Consider the following 21,250-nt stretch of genomic DNA (forward strand, 5'->3'; position numbering starts at 1 on the left):
AAATTTTTTTTTTTTACTGGTTCAAATCACAGCCAGAGAATCAATTAAACCAATCATAACTAGAATTTAATGAAACTTAATAACGTTGGTTTGAACTTGTAGATGAAGACTGTCCAGGGTACAGATTATAACAAGTGGAGAGAATCTCAATTGGATCACTAACACAGTGTGACTGAAAGCACTTGTTGGGCATGGGGAGGAACACACCAAAAACCCCCAACCTTCTCTCCCCCCACAAACCACCCTTTGCATATTCACATGTAGTTCAATGCATCTCCTAATTTGAGATTATTGCAGTCCACTCATTTTTAATCTAGTCTAATGGCTTGTTAGTGCAAATCTGTACTTGGTTGCCATGCAAAGTATTACCTACTCTACAAAACACTGGCATACACAATGCTATCGGATTTATTAGGTGTGGCATGAATGGAGATGGAAGGAATCGATGGTCATGCTCTATTATTTACGAGTGAATTGTATTAGTCATTAATTCTCACCGTGAAATAATGATTAAATGCTGATGTTGTTGAGCAATGAAGGGGGTACATGTGATATGTGCATGAGGTACCTTATATCCAAGCCAGAAAGCCCAAATAACAGCAATAGCATGTTTATTTCTAGCCTCGTCTTTCAGTCGTCTCAGTTCCCTTCGTGCCTGTGATGCATTTGAAAAGGGGATATAGAAAAGCTTAGGAAAGAAAAGGTTACTGCAAGTTCCCATTGGTGCAAGAAAGAAAGCAAGTAACCAGTCACTACAAACAGCAAAATTTAAAGCGTGTCCCAGCTTCCCAGACTGCATCAGCTACGACATGTTAGCAGCAAAGAGAAACCAAAACAAAACCAGTTTAAGCAGTCAAAGCAGTTTAAGGCACTGACAGAATTCCCAGATAACTACCCTGAGGGATATCCTCCTTCTTTCCATTTGGTGACACACAGCTGCACAGTTTGTAGCCATTCTCTTACCTGGGTACCATGCCAATAAGCAGCAATTACTGTGGCAGCCTCATTACAACGCTTCATATGCTTCAGCTCCCGAAGAAGTTTCCGAGCCTGCAAGCAATTTAAAATGTTCTTTTTGACCAACCAACTAACTTTTCATATTTTTGAAGTAGGGCAACTTGTAAATCTAGGCAAAACCAAAAAAAAACACTGCCTCCAAATCCCCAAAAATACATTCACAAATGCTGCCCAGACTAAAATTTGCTGCTCCAGGGAGGATTCTGTGCTGCAAGGCTGGGACTGGCAGGCTAGGGGATCTTAGTTCAATGCTCAGTTTTCTCCCAGATTTGCTGCATTAACTGAGATATCTATATATGTCTGTTTGCACAATGGCAACAATATTTTTTCTCCATACAGTAAATGTCTAATCCATTTAGAGTGCAATAAAGAATAAATCCCAAGTAAATTGCCCAGCTTTAGGTCACACTAAAGGCTGCTGTCACAGGAGGGTTTCATGCACAATGCTACTGCAGAAGAGCTTGTTCTCCAATGGCAAACAGAAAACCATAACTTGAGATGATGCTTTTAACCCAGTTTTCTTCAAATAATGCTCATGGGAAAAGACAGCACATCAGTAGCTAGACTGAAAGGATATTTTTAACTCATTTAAACAAAATCATAAAGACAAAGTAAAAATCCAGAGAAACAGCAAAATCAAATCACGTTACCTTATTGCTGGAAAATTTAAAAGCCTTCTGGGCAGGAGAGACTATTTACACCAATAGCTACTAACTGCAGCCCCTTCCTTCCCTGTCTGACAGAAAGGAAACTGACTCCAGAACTGAAGGCAGTTCTCTCTTTCTAACTAGAGGGGAAAGCCACCTTTAGCAGGGCGAAGAAAGGTTAATAAGAAAAGAGAGGAGCCCAGGGTTGCTTTTTCTGAAGATGGACAGCAGTAGTTGTTTTGAGCATCATGGCTGCTTTCATGTGAGCTGTTAATCTCATTTTTACCTCCTATTAAAGCATCATCCCTTAAATATCTACTAGGATGCATGATTACCCCTTCACAAAGTACAAACCTCTCAGAGAAGAAGTGAAGCTGCGGCAAAATGAGGCAGAGAACAAGCCCACAGCAAGAAACTACTTTCAATAAACACAAGTACGCTTTCACTCCTCCACTTAGCAGACAGAGGAGAATTGAAGATTTAACCCAAGTAACAAATAGCCCAGGCAACCCAAACTCTTTATTTTCATCCTGCTTTCAATTTGATTCATTCTTTGAGAATCCTATTAAGCACAAAATAACTGCCAGGCACAATTTTGTTTCTTCCAAATCAGTCCAGCGCTATAGTTCTCCTAAGGTTAGTGCCAGAGCCCCAGAGCATCCTCCTCTGGAGCTGCTGGCCTTCTCAATTCCTTGGCAGAAGATGCCTCAAGCATAACCCAGTGGTTTAGTGTGGTCCCAGCATCCCTCTTGCACTGTTTTTAGGGATTTATAGCCCAGGCAGCACATGCAGGTATCCTGAACCCACCTCCTCTACAGCAAACACAAGTGTTTAACAACAGCCGCGCACAGCCACAGCTCCAAGGAGAGAAGGTGTGACAGGCAGGAGGCTCAGTGCACTTGGAAAGTGTTTTCTGACCTGCTCCTTACCTCTCCAAGGAGAGACAGCTGCAGTAACAGGAAACTCACCTTCCACCCTCTGATGTACGACTGTACTGTGATGGTCGAACTCTTTATCTTCTGGTATTTTTTTTGTTGCTGTGTTGGAAATAAGTATGTGATGTTTAGAACAGAATATTATGTCTGTTAAACACTGCATAATAAACCTTTCATTACTAACATCTGACAATATGCTTGAGGAGACAAGCACTAAATGTAAAAAGTGAACAATTTCTGACTGAGCAGATCAGAGTGTAGATTCTGTGTTCAACTCGAGGGGAAACAAAGCACATCAACAATGCTGCATGGACAATGTCACTCTGTTTACAGAAACACTAAGTTCATGGTCAGCAGCACAATTGCACATTAAATGCTAACAGTAAGAGCTTTATTTGTCTTTCCCACCATCAGAGTAGCACACAAACTGTCACACACACTCAGGTTTGTAGGCTAAGCTTTTTACCACCTTTTCATAAGACATGTGCTGTTCCTATTACACACAGCACCTTCATGGCTGATGATAACTTTGGAAGAGGGAAAAAACCAAAAGCAAGGATTCCTGAATGAGATGCTGGAGTACTATTTAAGTATGCCAGGTTGAGCAATAAATTTCCTGGACAGCTGAGCATTTTCCTTCTAAAAAGCTCAGTTCTCCAGTAGTACAGTGTTTAGTATAATACTAAATTGACAGACTTTGCAACAGGGCTTTTAGACTTGACATTCAGCCCACTCAGTGACAGTGAAAATCTCTGTGAGCAAGCTGGAGAGGGTCCCCTCTGGGCCACCCTCATGCCACAGCTGCTGTCTGTCCTGCCCTGCGAGGCATGTGCCTGCAGATCCTCGAGTCAAGCCTCCAGCACAAGAGCTACTCAAAAAAGCTTTATTCATTCCAGGGATTTCCCATGAAACCTTCAAAGCACAGTGCCTACCATTCATGTTGGGTTAGGAGAACAGTGCCTTCCATCCATGTGAAGAGGCTGAGGAAACATCTCTATCATCACCAATAAAACAACTGCTGCCATGTTTCATCAGTGACCCAATAAAGGCTTACAGTTAAGAAATCAGCAGTTCTTGGTCGTGTATTTGTTTTCATTTCTTTATATTTAAAGCTGTGCCAGTCTAGCTGCAGTAAGTCCATGTAAATTCATTAAGATTGTGTGAGATCGTGATGAAGCCACATGGGCACAATGCAACTCTGATGTTGCTGTTTGTAGGAATGGGGCTTTCAGTCACACAAAGTCATGGGGTTTTTAAAATCAAGAAGCATGCTTCAGTCATAGTTTTTCCAAATGGTCTATACTTCCCTCTAATTATCCAAGAGAAGTGAACCAAACACTGATGGCTTTCGAGAGGACAAACAGAAGTGCTTGTCAAGTGAAAAACAGGGATTTGTCAACTCTGCCACTTGCAGTTTAAGAAGACTTTCTGTGTTTCATCAAGGTTTCTGATATGCTTGTGCTGTTCTCTAGCAACAACAAAACGCAGCTGAGAAGTTCAAGAGCGGCTTAAAAAACAAATAAATCTTTTTTATCAGTCAGTAAGTCAGTGTTATTTACTAACTGCCAAGAAAACACGAGTCATGTATTAATGCTGTTCAGTTGGTGGCACAGAACACCCAGTCCACACACAGAACCGAAACTGCTTTGGGATGAACTGTATCAATAATGATACCAAATTACGAGTCTTAGGAGTTACAATTAAAATAAACCCCTGCAGGCAGCATTTTTGAGTCTAAGGCAAGCGTTCCAAATAAGGCAAAGCCACAGAAAGGCTTAGGAATGACTGAATTCCACAGAACTGCACATGTATATTACTGAACATTTTTTACACATTAACCATATGTTTTGAGAGCACTGTAAGTGCTGGGAAGCACAGCATTTTAGCTGAATGAAAAAGACTCTTCCCAGCTGAGCCAGAGAATCCTGCTCCCCCAGAGTGAAAGGACTCTGGCGAGCTTTTTAATTTTTTAAAAGCAAGCACAGTGCAAGCACTTAACAGTAGTCTATAGAAACTAAATTTTCTTTATTCCCGCTATTGGTACGTAAGTATTAACACAAAATTGAATTCTTTCAACAGCTCTCTGTGCACATTGAAGAAAAATACCCCATGAAGGTTATATGCATTAAACAATGAGGAGAGCCCCCCATATAGTAAGGATGGTATCTTACTGAGTATCTCCTGTACCAGGAAGCAATCACCACCTGGCATTTTTTCATTAGCAAGAAGTGAGTACGGCACTTCCAGCCTCTGTAAATCTTCCCAATCAGAGTGGCCAGGTCCTCCAGGCGCTGCTTTCTCAGGTCTTCTAGCTTGAAGAGCTGGGTGTGGGGATTTTCAGGGTTTTGTTTGACATCGGAAGAAAAACAGCAGGAGAGAAGAGACAAGGAAAAAACCCGTAAGCACAGCTCTTGTAAGAGAAATCTCCTCTTTAATGAAGTCCCCCCTCAGTCACACGTTGTTTTATTCATCCCCAGAGCTACAGGCAGGTTGACCAACAAGATTTGTGGCAGATACAATGTCACAAGTCGCTGCTTGAAAATTATATTAAATTAAGGCTGACAGCTATTGCAGAATCTTGATTCACATTGATTTTAACATTAAAAATCACTTTTTTTTTATGCTACAGTCATAGCAATACATCAAAGCAGTGCATGGAGAAAAATCTGTAGGAACCAGGTAGTGAATGATGCTGTCCTCATGAGAGAGGGCTTGATTTTGCAGAAGGCATTTTTCACTTACTGTTCTTGGGTTGCGGATGAATATCTTTGATCTACCGAATGAAAACTCCTCTTCAGGGATTCTCAATTCATTAAACAGCACCTCTACTCCAGCCCTAAGAAGGAGTAAATGAGCTTAACAAACATGACCCCCAGCTCTAAAATGCCTTAGTTTACATATTCACAGCTTAATTTATGGAAAGTATATGAAAGCATATTTTAAACTTTTAAATAGTGCTTGACATAAGAAGATTGAAAGCCTAACTCATTTACTCAGTAGTTTATCCCGCTAAAGGCAAGAATAATCACTGTAAAGATTCAGAATAATTTGATGAAAAAAAGAGCAAATTTTATTTTACAGCATCAGCAACAGCCTATTTTTTCCTCTTACATCTATAATTATTTTACTTAAAACCAGAAGAAAGGAAAAAGGAAGGCCTCACACTAATGTCAGACCGTGAAACAAAGACTGACAAGTTTGACAAATGCCAGCGTTCCATTCTCATCAAATGCATTTTATGAACACCAACAGAAAAAAGGGAAGTGGAGCTGTGCAGACCTTTGTGATGATTATTGAATGCTATTGTTACCAATACTGCACTGCCACCGTTCTCTTGATAACATAAAGACTCATATTGTAGCTAAAAGATGTTAATCAATTATGAAAGATATTTAAATCTTGCTTTTGGTGGCCACATGTAAAAAGAAATAATAGAAGCTTATTTGCCCATCCCAGGTATTATTTGCAAAAAGCAAAATGTGGGTAAAATGTGAATGCTATGCAATTTAAAAGTATCTATTTAATATAATTGATTTTCAAGAGGCATTATCTTGTAATCATTCCCCAATCATTATGTGAAGTTACTCTTGAAAGGACAGAGGAAGATTGTATGGCTGTCTTCAACAAAACGAGTATCCTTACACACTGAAAGTTGGTCATTAAAGATAAGTGCCCTCCTGACCACTGCAGCCCTCCCAATTATTTTGCATCCACTGCAGTATCTCTCTCTTACACCCTTTCTTCCAGACCCAAACCAGTAAGGCCGGCACTGCATTCCTTTCACCACGTACGCACAACGATCAAAAGCTCAGGACATGGGGAAGATGGGAATTTCACCTGGGACAGGTGGGAATAGTGCTGTTTGCCTACCTGGCTGGCCCTCTCCAGTGGGGCCAGGTCTGCTTGCAGAGCATTTTGTACCTCTCCAGGCAGGCTTCGTAGGGCTGCCGGAAGGCGTAGCCCGCCCTCCGCACCCGCACGTTCTCCAGGAGCCCCAGGTAGCGGATCTGGTGGCACACCAGGGCTTCGTTGAAAATGTGGGCAGCCTTTTTGTCATTGGGCTTGATGCACCTGCACAGGAAAACCAAAAGGGACGTCTCTTTGCACGTGCCAGCAGCTATTATGGTGAGCTTGAACCATACGTTTTCATTTTCTGAAAAATCCTCTTTACCCAGGATTCTTCTCCTGGGTAGCTGAGAGGCCTCAGAGAAAAAGGAAAACAATATTATCTCATTTGCCTCTCCTGAGTTTTGCTGCTTTGGAAGGTGGTTTGGAGATTGTTTATCCAACAGGTGGTTGTTTGATTGGTTTCATGCAAATTGTTTTAACTTAATGACCAATCACGGTCAGGTTGTGTTGGACTCTGGAGAGAGAGTCACGAGATTCATTATCATTCCTTGCAGCCTTCTGTAAGTATCCTTTCTCTATTCTTTAGTATAATTTTAGTATAGCATCCTTTAATATAATATAAGTACACAAAACAATAAATTAGCCTTCTAAGAACGTGGAGCCAGATTCTCAATTCCTCCTTCGTCCTGGGGACCCCATAAATACCAGAAACCTCATCAAACAAATTCACCAAGTCTTTGGCACTGGGGAATTTACCTGATGTAGTTTGGATTTTTTGTCTGGAGATTTTTCATCAGGGTAGCAACTGAAGCCTTGAACTGTGAACCTGCTGTTGGTGGTCTCTTCAGATTGATCTTAGCAGGGTTTCCTTCTGGGAACAGTGCTTTGATAAGGGAGTGGTTGGCCTTCCACATGGCCTGGGAGAGGTCACGGTACAGGAGATCATTGTTTTTGTCAACAAATCCTTCCACCTGGTACATCACCTGAACAACAGACAAGAGTCTCATCAGCACAGGTTTTCAGCTACAACACAGACCAGTTCAAAACTGACCCAAGAAATTGATTTCTCCTTCTTACACACTGTCCAAAAGAACCGAAGGATATTTTGGCTTTCATTTTAAATCTGACATTTGGATGGTTTTTTGTTGGATAAAATGTCCGTGAACGTGCTACCTGGGAAAGATGCATTTCCTCATGCTGTCAACAGTTCCCTGTGTCAATCAATTCTGGATTCTGAAGTGGAAGAAACCCTTTTCCAGTGATAACTCTGACACACCTGACAAGACTCCAAAACAATCTTTTTTTCTGTCTGACGAGCTTTTTCTCCCTCTCTTTTGACCCAAAACAACAAAAATACCCCTTCCTTTCAAAGTACTAATGCTTGCATTATTTGCCTAACTAAAACAAGATATGGAATATCACCTCTTGCTATCAGAGTGCAAGCAGCAAGCTGTGCAGCCCCCAGGGGACTGTTATTTTAAAGGACTTTTACCAGGAAAGCAGTCCAATAACAACAAGCACGAGTACAAAGCTCTGACCTGCAGCTGGCTACCCAGGAGGCAGCCAGAGGAACTTCATGCAGACTTCAGATTGCTACTGGCTTCTTTAATTTTTGAGGGTAGGAAACATATTTGATTAATTGTGACAAGTCATCTGGCTGGCAATACAGGTGCTTCTTCAGATCCATGATTTCTCAGCTCTGCCTGGGTATGTGCTAAGCACACAGAATAGTGAATGAAAATAGTACTGACACGTATTTTACACAGCAGCAAGTACTGGGAACTCAGTAGGCAGCACTTCACTTTGGAGAACATGTTTCTGGTTCTGACAGGTGCAGTAAATGCCACTACTAAAAACAAAACAAAACAAACCCCAAAACAACTGTTCACATGAAATTACTTATATTTCTTAAAATGAGGGTCAAACTTTTGTTGACCAGTGACAAGATCAAAATGTTCTCAGCTGAGGATGGAAAAACAACATTCCTCCCAAAATAGGAGGAATTCACTCTGCTGGGTAAGGGAATGCCTGTAACAATCAAAGACCCTCACTGCCTGCTAGGACACAATCTGTGCACAGCCCTTCTCACGGTACTGGGCTGTTTTCAATTCACTTAGATTTCTGACAACCAAAGAAACACCTAGGTATTAACCCCTGATAGATTGTATGCAGTCACAAACTCTTCTTGGCAACTAATGTGAATGAAAGCCTGAAAGGCTGAAGGGCTGATATTTCCAGGACAATTTTGAATGAAAAAACCTATTGAGCCATTCAAAATTGTAAGACTGAGAAGATTTCAAAAAGCATTAAGCGGTCCTAGGGAAATGAAACACTTTCCAAATATTCTTTACTGTGTGACATTATCACTTCAGCAGATTCAGACAAGAGGAACAATTTCAACCCTAGATTTACTTTCAATTTTTAAAAAAGTAGATTGCCTTCAGTCTACAAATTTAATTATTTTGATTTTCATTAATAAAAATTCATAGTGGATTACACACTGAAAGTTGACAGACTTGTATTTATTCATACTGCTTATGTTGAAAAATGCAAATATAAACATTTGTAAAATGCAAATGTTTGCAAGCCCTTGTATAACTTTCTCTTCCATCTGTTTAAACACAGAGTATCAAACTCAGTTCCTTCAAATGTACAAAAACTGCATTTTCTCAACAAAGTGACTAAGAACTAGAGCTAGTTCAGTGACAAAGAGCGTGTCTTCCAAAATACATCGCCAACAAGCGCGCGTGAATTTTTGTCCCTGCGAGCAACGATGTATTTGCAGAGACCTAACGCAGCACCAAAGCACATGGGGCACCTTCCTCCTCTGGTGAAAGGAGAGCTGCTTTGATTTCAGCCAGAGCAGCAGGACTCATGCAGGGGCAGGACAAGGGGTGGCTGGGGGCTTCAGACGGGCAGAGGGCAGGTTTGGGTTCAACAGCAGGAGGAAATCTTTCCCTGTGAGGGTGCTGGCCCTGGCACAGGCTGCCCCATCCCTGGAAGTGTCCAAGAGCAGGCTGGATGGGGCTCTAGTGAAAGGTGACCCTGCCCATAGCAGGTTTGGAACTAGGTGACATTTAAGGTCATTTCTACCCAAACCATTCCAAGATCTCTCGAAGCCTTCCAACCCAAACCACAGATTCTAGGCTTGAGGCAGAGAAGATCAAGAGAGGTGTGGATTCCTCAGCCAGCTACCCCAGCCCCCAGAGCCCACGTGCTCCCTTCAGCAGGTACCTTGCCAGCATAGTGCTGAATCCTGAAGCAGCTGTGGGGCAGGGAGGTGTCATTGAGGAACCGGGAGCACTTGCTCATCCTGCTCTCGAAGTGCTGGTGAGTGGCACAGACCTGGTTCAGCTTCTCCAGAAAGGTGTCATCAGTCACTGTTCCTGGCCTCAGGCACTCTTCATCCAGCATGGCCAGGATTCCAGTCTGGTTCTGAGGTTCCAAAGCAAGAGCTTTAGTACTTGTTTCCACCGCAGCACAAAAAGGAGATCATTCACTTTTTTGACTACTTCTACCCAGGAAAACATTCTTTGAGCCACCTCAAAGTTTGGCTCTTTCTACCTCATGACCATTTCCAATTGATTTTCAGCACTTGCATTTTTGAAAGACTTTCTATGAGATCTGAATCCCCAAATTGAAACTTCATGTCATTTACTCAGACTGTAGCAACTCCAACTCAAATGAAACTATCCAGTTAATGGTAAAATCACCACGTATTTTACAGTAATGGCTAAAAACTGCTCTTTTCTGATTCTTAAGGAATTTTATCTTTCTTGCATTGGAAGTCTTCTCAGTATATACAAGTACTTTGAATACCTCACACACTCAGAAACATGTAATTGAGTTTTCTAGTTTCCATATGAAAATAAATGTTAATTACAATGCAGCATGTGATATCTGCTATTGAAAACATTATCTGCTATGTAAACATTTAAGAGCTATTTGATTTGTTGGGGTTTTTTTTTTAGTGTAGGTACTACTGAATGTTTCTACAAAAGTAATATAGCTTATTAAAAAAAAAACCTTTTTAATAAAATAAACTTCTACTACAGAAAGTAAGATGAATAATACAACAAATGGCACGTTCACAAAATTTAGTGCATAAGGATGCATACAGACATCCCAGCTAAATTAAATCCATGCATTAAAAATAATCCAGAGAGGTTCCTGAATAAAACTTACATTTTCTATTAGGTCACAAATGATAGCATTGTTGAAATATTCAATATGAGTCCATTCAATCCCCTAGAAGAAAATATAAATAAATGTATGAACAGGAAAACAATGGAGGGAGCTTTTCCTCTAAGCAATTAAAATGATATTCCACTTAACCATGGTACTGCATTGAAATTTAATTCCTCATGCTTACCAACAATTCATTTATTAAGGGGAAAAAAAAAATGCAATCATCTACTACTAACATTATCTGCACAAAATGAGTGTCCTTGAGTGGCTGCCAAAGTCACTCTCCATTCCTTTCCCCCACCCATGTCAGCTTCCCATGCACTCCCTGGCTCCAGGCCAGGCTCCTCCCGTGCTGCCCACGCTCCCACTGGCCAGAAGGGAATCAGCCCATGTCCCTGCAGCTCCTGAGATCAACATTTCCAACTTCTTCCTCGTTGGGATTTTTTTTTTTTTTTTTAAATGGGAGGAAGAAAGAGACGCTAAATTTAGAAAAGACAATTTGAAAAATCCAGGGTATGACAGTTGTTCAGATGTTATTGTATCTCAATTCTTCTCAAACATCAGGGATAAAATTTCCAGGATGAGATGCCAGTGCATCATGAGGTAGCACTGGTAGGGCAAAGGACTGAAAGAAGGAAAATACTCATTTCATTCTCAATTTGCACTCTGTGGTACTTCTTACAGTTTACTTTTCTCACAGCATTTGAAATACCACTCAAGAACCAAACTGCAGTAACGATGGTTCATCACTGAATGCAAAATTAAAAAGAGATGCCAAAATTTCATGTTATCCTCAGGATCGTAAGGCAGGAACTTTATGTAATTTTTAGAAATGTTTATATAGCAAAGTGGTATCATCCAGTTTGAGTACAGGCAGTGTGTGCCAGTTTTTACAGCTGGGAGCTGGTATTTTGTCTGAGCTCTGTGTACCACGTGGAGCACTGCTAAAACCTATTAAAACTTTAGCTTGATGTTCACTCACAGAATAACATCAACCACCAGAGGCTGGGCTCCACAGGACATCTCAAATTTATCCACAAAGCTCACACTGCTCCCTTCAATACCTACCTGAAAGAACACTAGAGCCAAACTCCAATTGCAGTTCCTTTCATGCTGTGTGCTGTTATTTTAGCCACCCAACTGAAGGGCTGGCTGTGGCTGGCTTTGGGGGCACCCCAAACATTGCTGTAGAACCCAAAACACAGGCTGCAGGGTAATGGCACCAATACCAGAAAGTGATATTAGTGTTCTAATAAATCCATTAGCCCTTGCTCACAACTGCCAGCCGTGGCTGCCAAGGGATGAATCAGAGCTGGGTCTGCCTTTTACCTGCAGAACTCATAATGGGAAACAAATGCCAGACCAACATTTTTTGCTTAATGTGACTACCACACAGCCCCACACACTCATGCTCCATGTCAGCCCTGTGGTCAGAAAGTGCCTCTGCTGCCTGAAAAATGGTCCCAGCCTGCCTGCCTGTGTGTTTTTAGAGGGAGAAGGGGAGGAGGGTGACGATCCATTCCAGTGTTACCTCTCGGATGTATTCCTCCTGCTCTTCTTTGAGGGTGAGTTCAATGAAGATCTGCTGCAGCTTCTCATTACAGTAGTTGATAATGAATTGCTCAAAGCTGTTGTCCTGTCAGATGAAACATGTTTGAGTTTGCTTTGTGTAAACAGCCCGGAACCCAGCTGGAGAGAGTTACTGCAGCAGCTGCAGGTCAACAAGCCACTCCATTAACTACTCCCTCCAGTTCTGTGAGGTGATGGCTGGAGTAATATTTGATTGAGATCATGATTAGTTCAGGAATTTTAGACCAAATCCTTCCCTGAGGCTTTGTCTGTTGGGAGGGACAAAAACCTCTGTAGGTTTTACTCCTGCTGCCTCCACACTGATTCCTCTGAACGAGTCATAAGGACACTTGTGGTGTCAGGAAATAAACAGCCAAAGTTTTGCCTGCACTCATCTGTCCCCATATGTAAAATGTAGACTCCTGCAGGGTCTGATAAATAAAATCATGACAGTAGCATCAGCTCTTTTCCACTCAGCAGCCAATAAAGCATCCCATTTCCCTACAGAACAGGGCCCAAGCTGCTATTCCAGCTGGAGCTGAGCCTGGGTTAAGAGATTATTGGCTCCAGAGGTCAACCCACCTCCTCCCTGCCAGCAAACTGCCCCTTGAAATGGTGGGAAACAAAGGAGCTTCATTGACTAAAACTCCTCTAGCAGGCTAATTCCTCTAAAACCGGGTTAGGGAGCAAGCAGATGTGTGACCCTTTGCAGAAGGGACCAGGGAGTGGAGCAGACCCCAGCAGGAGGGGTGGGCAGGGGAAGGAGGCAGTGCCACAGCCTGTGGTGTGACTCTCTGCCTTTTTCAACTCCCAAATGATCTGTTGTACAACACCTGGGAAGCTTAAATTATGCTGATAGAATTTTTATCACTGAAGGCAAGTGCAGTCATTTGAGTGTTTGAATTAAGGATCTGATCGCTAAATGAGATTAAGAACACACAAGCAGATTAGAAAATATGGAGGTAGCACAGATTACTTTTATCATTTTAGTTTTAAATGAAGCAAAATCATAGCTGATCACCAAAAATTCCTCAGCCACAAATGCTGCCCCTCTCACCAACTGCAATTATCACTCAGAGATTGCAAAACTTGCATAGCTCTAGATGAGAGAGTTAAGAGTTGGCATGCAGCAAAAACAGCACTGCAAACAAGCCATACTTACAGCATTCTGTTGAAAAAGAAATTACATAAACTGCAGTCAGTACTTCTTCTACTTCCATAACAAGACAGAATATATCTATTAGCATTTATTTAGCATACCAAGTAGATCAATCTTTGTATCACTGAAAATGCAAAGCACTACATAAATGTTGTGTATTACATCTCTGTAGGTGAGTCTATCTTTAGGCACTGTCTAAAATATTACCAAATAAACCAAGAGGTTGAGACACATCAGAGCCTAACACAGATCAGCATTCTTGCATTGTCCTGTCTCTAAATCCCCAGGGAATGTTTGCCTCTAAAAGCCATATTTATAACCTTGGGCAGGCAAACCCGTGCAACAGAAGAGGAGCATGTGGAAGGAAATAGAGAATGCTGGAGGAAGAATGAGTGTAAGTTTACTTGACACATTCAGATGAGGCCATCACTTCAGATATGTTGAGCCTGAAGTAAAAGGAGCTACATCACCCAGACAAAGAGAAAAGGTAAAACACAGTCTGCATCCCCCTGCCAGGCACATGCCCCCCAACTCAGAGAGACTGCTGCTCCAGAAGACCAGGTTATTCTGATTAAAAGGGCTGCAGGACTATTCACCCACAAATTATACAGGCTTGGTCATCAACACAGGATGGAAACTGAACAGAAAATCCAGCTAAACCATCTAACTGAAAGGTCATTAACAACACATTAAAGTAATTGCTAGATGTTCTCCTGATTTGCCGTGTATCTGTGATATTTATGGCAACCAAAATCCACAGAGTTCTCCACAAATCGCTCACTTTGAGCTATGAAATTCTATCTGACATTGCCAAGCCACTGAAAATTGCTATTCCAGGAAAAAAGTTATTGAAGAGCAGCAGCAATGTTGTTCTTTATGAATAATACAGAGCAAAAGGCTAAACCAGTTAATTATGGCAAAGAAAATGGGGGACAGTGTTTGAAATTGCTGAAACTCTCAAAACACTTAACTCTGAGCAGACCAAGAGACATTTGGTAAATGAAATACACTTCAGAAAAGGTTTTAAAAAAACCATGCCCAAAAAAACCCACTTAGTGTTCATCTCTGAGCAATTCTAAGGAAGGAAACAGGGGTTGTGCATTTATTCTCCCTTAATGAATATCTGATTTAATTCATGTGAGGGTTCCACAAAGCACATACAAAAACATTCACAAAGTAGTTGTCCCTGCCAATATTCAATGAAGGTCTTATAGAAATTAACACAACAGAATTAGAAGGGATTTAAAGGACTTCTGATATATTTTTTAGAAGGCAGTAGAGAATAACCCACACCAGTGATAGCACATCACTAAACCCACTCAGGAGATGGGCTGGAGGGACACAGCCATCAGAGACTACTTGCTCCTTATGCTGCTTTGACCAACACAGAAGCAGTGCAGTCAGACCCAAAATTTGAGGAAGAGCTATCAAATATTCTTAGGAAATTTTAAAGGGAAAAAAAAAACCCCAAAATTAAGACCCTATCTTCTCAAGGTGTCAGCTTCTCTTCCAGGCTGTATTTCTGATATTTTTTATATCGAGGTCATCACTTCAATCCCTGCATTTTAAGAGCAGCTTCCTAACTATGCCTTTGAAAGCACTGTGGAATACAAAATAAAACCTTCAGGGAATGTAAAACCACAGAGTCTCTCAAATTAAATAAAGGTGCTGGCAAAACAGAATGTCACCTGAGATAGGCTTAAAGTCATGTTGAATTTATAGATACAGCTCAACCAACCACCCTCAGCTTATCCTCTGAATCTTTTATCAGATGCAACACTAAATTTAGGGGACTAGAAAAATTCTCTGACAAAAATCAAAGCCTACTTCACCATGGTTCTCACTTCATAAATAATGGTGTCATGCAGCTTCATTCTTTAACAACCTTCATGGTTGGTATTTCATGAATAGCAAGTTTTGAACTCTAAAAAAATTCTTCTCCATGCAAAAATAAAGCTATTATATAAACTAGCTCTAAAGTTCTATCTGTGAGCCAGAGCCATTACATACAGGTGATTCAAAGTCCTACAGAAATTATTCTTTTCTCCTTAATATTTCACCTAACAGCTTTTTTGAAAGATTCCACATGTGCATGAAAAAAACATATATGGTTTGTTGCTGACTTTATACATTTTTATACCAGTAAAATAACCATCTGAAACAGACAAAAATACTTCTGGCCAAAAAATAAAATAAAAAAGAAGCTAAAACTCTTACAGGTAATTAGGCAGAGAGATCTCCATTAGATTTATGAACAGAAAATATCTAAACCAGGGCATTTTCCTGTCAACATTAGATACTTTCTAACCTTCTCTGCCCACATAGAATTCAAATTCACTTTTGAGCACCCAGTTTCCAACAATTTCCAAAGATAAGGCAACTGTGATACCTGCTTAAAACTGAAAACTGGGTACCTTTCCATTAGGCAGGAATCAATTCTAAACTTCCACCTGCCTAATTAAGTCTAACTTTAAGGGTTGTGGGTTTTGTCTCCCCCAAATTAAGCAGGTGATGTGGATCCAAACCTGCAGACTCGGGTACATCCCAGCTCAGTGTCACACCTGTAGGTGCTTCTCAAGGTCTCCTCTCCCTCCCTAATCTTCCATCCCACCATTCTTGTTCAGAGGCAACTCAAAAACCACTCAGTCTGCAACCACCAACTGACAAAAAGGTGCCCAGCAGGATTTTTTCAAATGCATTATGTGAGCTCCAATAATACACAAGATGTATTTAAAGGAAAAGCATCTTTTAAAAGAAAACCCTGAACATTTCAAGCCATGAGACTGTTGAAATCAACAGGACTGATGTCATTAAAATGAACTTTCACATCAATGTGAGGAGGGAAAAAGACATACAGAGACTGATGCTTCTGCTCTGCCAAAAATAGCCCCAGAAAGTAAGGCTTTTTTAAAATATCATCACAGCTCCAGGCATCAGAAGTCTCTGACTGCCTCCTAACATAAACAGGTGACCCCAAGTAGTTCCATCAGGCCCCCAGAGAAAAAGCCAGATGGCAAAAGTAATGATGATAAAAGACCAACAGAGTCACTTCACTGAGATGAATGGTGGAATGAAGAGTGAAACCAACCAGCAAATTCAATTTATATGCTGCTGGGGTGTCTGGGGATAGGGGGTTTTATGTATGACCACACAAGCATACGAGTTTATGAGATGAAACTAAGGAATATAAATGCCAGGAAGTTCAAATGAGCAAAATGGGAAAATAGCATTTAAAGAAAATGAAAAAAGATACTATTTTAATCTCAGAAAGCAATGACCCAGTTACAACGTGACTCAGTTGTAACAATTTTCCAAATTTTTTTGCAAATTTAGCAAAGGCCTGTTATCAGTATTTATCCCTTTCTTTTCTGTTTACATGTACCAACATTTGAGCAATAATCAAGCTAATTTCTTGTAAACTAGACTGCACTGGACTTTTGTGTAAATACCTGTGTATGCAAAGAACCAGAGAGGTACATATCTCAACTCCAAATATTCCACTATATGCAATCAGCCATGTCTCAGTGCACCTCATGGAAGCAGGAAAGATCTGTGCCAAAGCCTGGGGAATTCTCCATTTCCCATATTTGTGCAGCCCAACCAACTCCAGCCCTCTTTGTGTGCCAGGCAGGGAAGCAGGCACTCTGAAATCCACCTTGCTCCCAGCTGTGCTGTCCAGGCACACAGGTCTGAACCAAATTCAGACTTCAAAAGGTGAAACACTGCAGAGAATCCAGGGCAGGTGTGATCCATGGGGAAACCCAGGAACCACCACTTCAACAAACTCAACCTGATAATTACAGCCTGGAACAACAGGAGTTACAACCAGGCAAGAACCTCTGGTATTATCAGAACCACTCCTCTGCCAAGACAGAAATAGCTGCTGTAGGGCAGAACATTATTCTCCCAACCTGAAGCAGAACATTTGTGTAATTTTGCTCCAGCATTTCAAGCATTTCCTCTGCTGCAAACAGGGATTTACATCATAAAACTGCATGTTGCAAAATAAACCTCTCTAATACTTACATTGCAATACAATTAATTAAATGGTGGTTAACTTCCTGGGATGCACCTCTGCTTTCAGCATCCCATCACTTCAGGAAATCATTGCTTTCACAGTGTTTTTGCCTGCAGAGGTAGTTGATCAATTATAGATTAAGAATTCAGTTCTCCTCTATCCCACTAGACTGGGGGTTGCCAGAAGGAGCAGAGGGGCTGGGTGCACACATTTTGGCCCTGCTGCTTGCCAGAATATGATAAACTTCTGGGCATCAGCAAAGGGTTGAACAAGGAAATCTGTTGCAAGCCAGACAGCCTAGAAAAAGCAGCTGGAAATTGTGGTCTGGAGATTAGGGCAACTAACAAAACAGACATCCATGGATGAGTTAAAGCCAAAGTCAAGGCATGAAGAAAGGATTCTCAGATTCTTAACAAAAAAAAAAAGAAAGATAAAATAAGATCCTGATAAGTCAATAAGTCAATTTCCTCCTTAGATTTTTTTTTTTTTGGTCCAGTATGTCATCCTGCTTAGCAAATAACTAGAGCCTTCTCCCATAAAATAAACCTTTGGAGGAAAAGACCCTGACCCAGGAGCAATCTCTCAGAGCTCAGGATGCTCTGAAACTGTAACATCCTTCGTGCAATCAACAGGATAGGAAAAGGCAAAGCAACCAGGCAGCAACTGGACCAAGCTGTTGAACAAGTTTATGATGAAGGTGGAAACACCTCCCTATTTTTTCATGCCTTAAACACCTCAGAAAGACATTTTCAATTATTACTGCTCCTTATTTGGTTACCTCCCTCTAAAAACAGACAATTAACACAACTCTTAAATTGTTAAAAGGAAGAAAATGCATTCTTCACATTTCTAACACATTCCCTCAACAGAGATGCTGTCATTTTATCCAGATGACAGCTTACACAGTACATGCAGCAGGACCAAGCTTCTTTCTGTCACCTCAAGGGACTTCTATGCACAAGAAACAAGCCAATTGCCTTAAATAAAAAGAAGTGCTACCAAAATGCATCACAGACTGTGAGAAATGGACCTGGTTTTACTGCTGGGTGGTTTGTTTGGCTGGTTTGCCTCTGATACTTTTATTTACTGGTGGGTTTTTTGCCATGCCTTTGCATGTTCTTGCCTACCTGGAGCAAAAGGAGTCGTTCAGACGCTGTCCCCAAAGACAAGGCAGCCACATCACCTCTGGTCAACCAAATGGAACCAGTCCCTCTCTGCAATTCTCTCACCAGTGCATCCCAGTTTCCTGTCAGGCTAAAATACCTGGAACAAACTGCTCCACCAAGGGACTGAGCAGAGAGAACTCACACTCCCAAACTGTCTTCTCAAGGCCTGGCAAATTTCAACAGTAAGCCTTGTTTGGCAGTGTCACCTTCCATAAAACTGCACTCCAAATCACTAACTTCATCATCTGGACCAGCTGCAGAGTGGTGCCTGAATATTCAGAATAACCAAGCAGCACAGACAGACATTTCTGTCTCTGAAGGGCTGGGCAGGATGAAATACTCACCCTTGCTCCATGACATTTGTTTTCACTGCTCCTGGTCTCCACAGGGAATGTGCACAACAGGAAACCCAACTCCCAAAGCAAATGGAGAGAGCCTTGTGCTCATCTCTGCTCATCTCTGCCAGGCTCCCACCACTTCTCCATCACAAACCCCACCCCAGCATCCTGCAGAGATGCAGGAACTGCTTCCTGCCCAAGAAGCACCCAGTCAAACATGGGATAAAATGGGAACAGCCCCAAGCCCACCCCAGGAGGGCTGGGATCAGGCTGATTCTGGAGCTCCTGGTGCCTCCATCCCCAGCCCATCTCAAATCCCAGCCAGCCCAGAAATGTGGATGAACACACCTGGAGCATTGTTCCAGGCTTCAGGGCACTGCCCAAGCTCCAGCAGCACAGTTACACAGCGTGCCCAGCCCTCCAGCTGCATTTCCACACTGATCCCAGTCCCTCCATCCTTGCCCACAGACAATTCCCACAGAGCCACCCAAAATTTCAGCGTTTCGCTCCGCAGAAATTCAGCCCCAGCATTTGGCTTCCCACAAAAGGCAAGGCAGGATTCAAAAATAAACACAGCTTTGCAGCACCTATTTTGTGGGTTGCCTAGCCAAGCTTGCTGCTGACATCTGCCAAACCCACAGAGGCTGAGGATTATTGATAGATTTAAATTCCCTAAGCTGAGTTTTTAGACAGCCAAGTCCTTGCATCTACTTTCTTGGATGGCTTTTGTGTTTGTCTGAAAAGAGGGGTTTGTGTTTGATAAATATACTAGCAAAACCCAAAACCCAAAGAGAATATGCCAGCAGTATCAATACTCCAAGTATCTTTTCTCTGTTAATTTCCAAGAAACCACAAGTTACCCTTGTAAATTCAGCTTAAATTACAGAAAATTGCAGAAACCACGGTGAACAGTAAATAAATCAAGCTTTCAAAAACAGATGAAAAAAAATCTGGTTTAAAAGCTTCAATTTGCATATAATAGAACAAGACTGCTATTGTCATTAAGAAGGTGAAGTATGGTTCCATATCTTCCAGAATGGTAAATCTGGATTTCTTTATTCACTATTACACAAGGAACTCGAGGATGATCCAAAGAATCACCCTGAACAGAAAAAAGACACGAGAAATATTGTGCCCTGCCCGTTAGGAAACAAAACAAAAACCTCAAAAAAATAAAAAAAAAAATTAAATGTAAAAACCACCCTTCAGTAAACACATTCCTTGCTGCTTATTCCAATGGCACTGAGCTTCCTGTGTAAATATTTTGCAGGTATAGAAAGCACTTCTGCTGCACCTCCTGTGGGTTTTGATACCTTCTGTCTCCAGGGTACAAGGCCATGTCAGGTCCAAGACCATGCACTGATGATAAACCTACCTGATTCCTGAGTAGGAACATGATTAATGTGGCCTTGCTACCCTCAGCACACCAAACAGCTCCCACATTGAAAAGGCACACATTTAGAGGTGAAGCCTTTCAAGCTCATTTTTGCCAGCAAACATTCTTTGTGGAGCTGGCATTAGTTCTAAGTTTCAGGAACAGATGTGAAAATCAAAATGTGACTTAAGAATTAGGTTCAAGAGGCAACTGCACACTTTTAGTCTTAGGTTTTAAATGATTTATAATTAGATGGATATGTTATTGTCATTAACTGCACCTCAGCTAATATTTTAAATGTTTGGCAATAGTGTTTACAAATGTACCACACATCAAAATGCTCCAAATTCCACTGTGTTTGTTATGCTATAAATCTTAAGACATGATTAAATTTTCCTTATGTGGCTGCATATTGTCAAAATTTTATTTATTGATTGATTTAATATGTTTAAATGTAAACAATAATTCATTTATTTCTGTGATGCTGAACCAGGCTGCTTGGCTGCACTTCTCGCCACAGGTCTTAACTCATGAGAGAGAGTCACCCCTTGTGTGAACGTGACCCTCAAGTCACAAGGCAAAACCTTCCCCAGCTTTTCCAGGAAAACCAACACTTGGCATTGAAAGGAGTGAACAACTACCCACATTATTTTAAAGCTTTTGAGTTTGCAGCTTTTGAGAAAGCTAGACTGCAATTCAGCATGAGAGGTAAGTGAAAAGAGCTCTGGTGTTTTTTTCTTTTCATTTTTCTCCTGCATTCAGCCACTTACTTATGACCTTCTAAGATGCTGAATGTAGAAAAGATGAAAATTGCATGTGAGGAACAGCCTCATCCCTGGAACACCACCCCACAAACACAATCCTTCAGCTGGCTCAGGTGCTGGGGCACCCTTCTGCCTCCCACCTCCCTCTGCTTGTCCAACCTATCCACACACAGCTGGAGAAAACAAGTCTCTAGTTTAAACACACACAGGTTCCAACCAAGATCC

At 41.4% G+C, this 21,250-nt stretch overlaps 1 protein-coding gene across 3 annotated transcripts in view; it reads right to left on the reverse strand.

Moving 5' to 3' along the window:
• The window catches only part of MYO1B (myosin IB), a 101,889-nt gene that overhangs the window by 16,713 nt on the left and 63,926 nt on the right, over nt 1-21,250 (reverse strand). For 2 of the 3 annotated variants that reach the window (XM_084208913.1, XM_084208912.1), the window contains exons 14-22: nt 12,168-12,272; nt 10,634-10,696; nt 9,683-9,883; nt 7,205-7,431; nt 6,470-6,670; nt 5,342-5,435; nt 4,771-4,920; nt 2,633-2,701; nt 964-1,050 (exon numbers count right to left, since the gene is read on the reverse strand). In XM_084208913.1, the coding sequence (XP_084065039.1) occupies nt 964-1,050; nt 2,633-2,701; nt 4,771-4,920; nt 5,342-5,435; nt 6,470-6,670; nt 7,205-7,431; nt 9,683-9,883; nt 10,634-10,696; nt 12,168-12,272 (1,197 nt within the window). Of the gene's footprint in view, nt 1-568; nt 656-963; nt 1,051-2,632; nt 2,702-4,770; nt 4,921-5,341; nt 5,436-6,469; nt 6,671-7,204; nt 7,432-9,682; nt 9,884-10,633; nt 10,697-12,167; nt 12,273-21,250 lie in introns of all 3 variants that reach the window. The other variant, XM_084208911.1, reaches the window with a different exon arrangement.

The sequence above is a fragment of the Fringilla coelebs genome, assembly GCF_963513975.1.
Source record: "Fringilla coelebs genome assembly, chromosome: 7".
NCBI classification, from domain to species: Eukaryota; Metazoa; Chordata; class Aves; order Passeriformes; family Fringillidae; genus Fringilla; species Fringilla coelebs.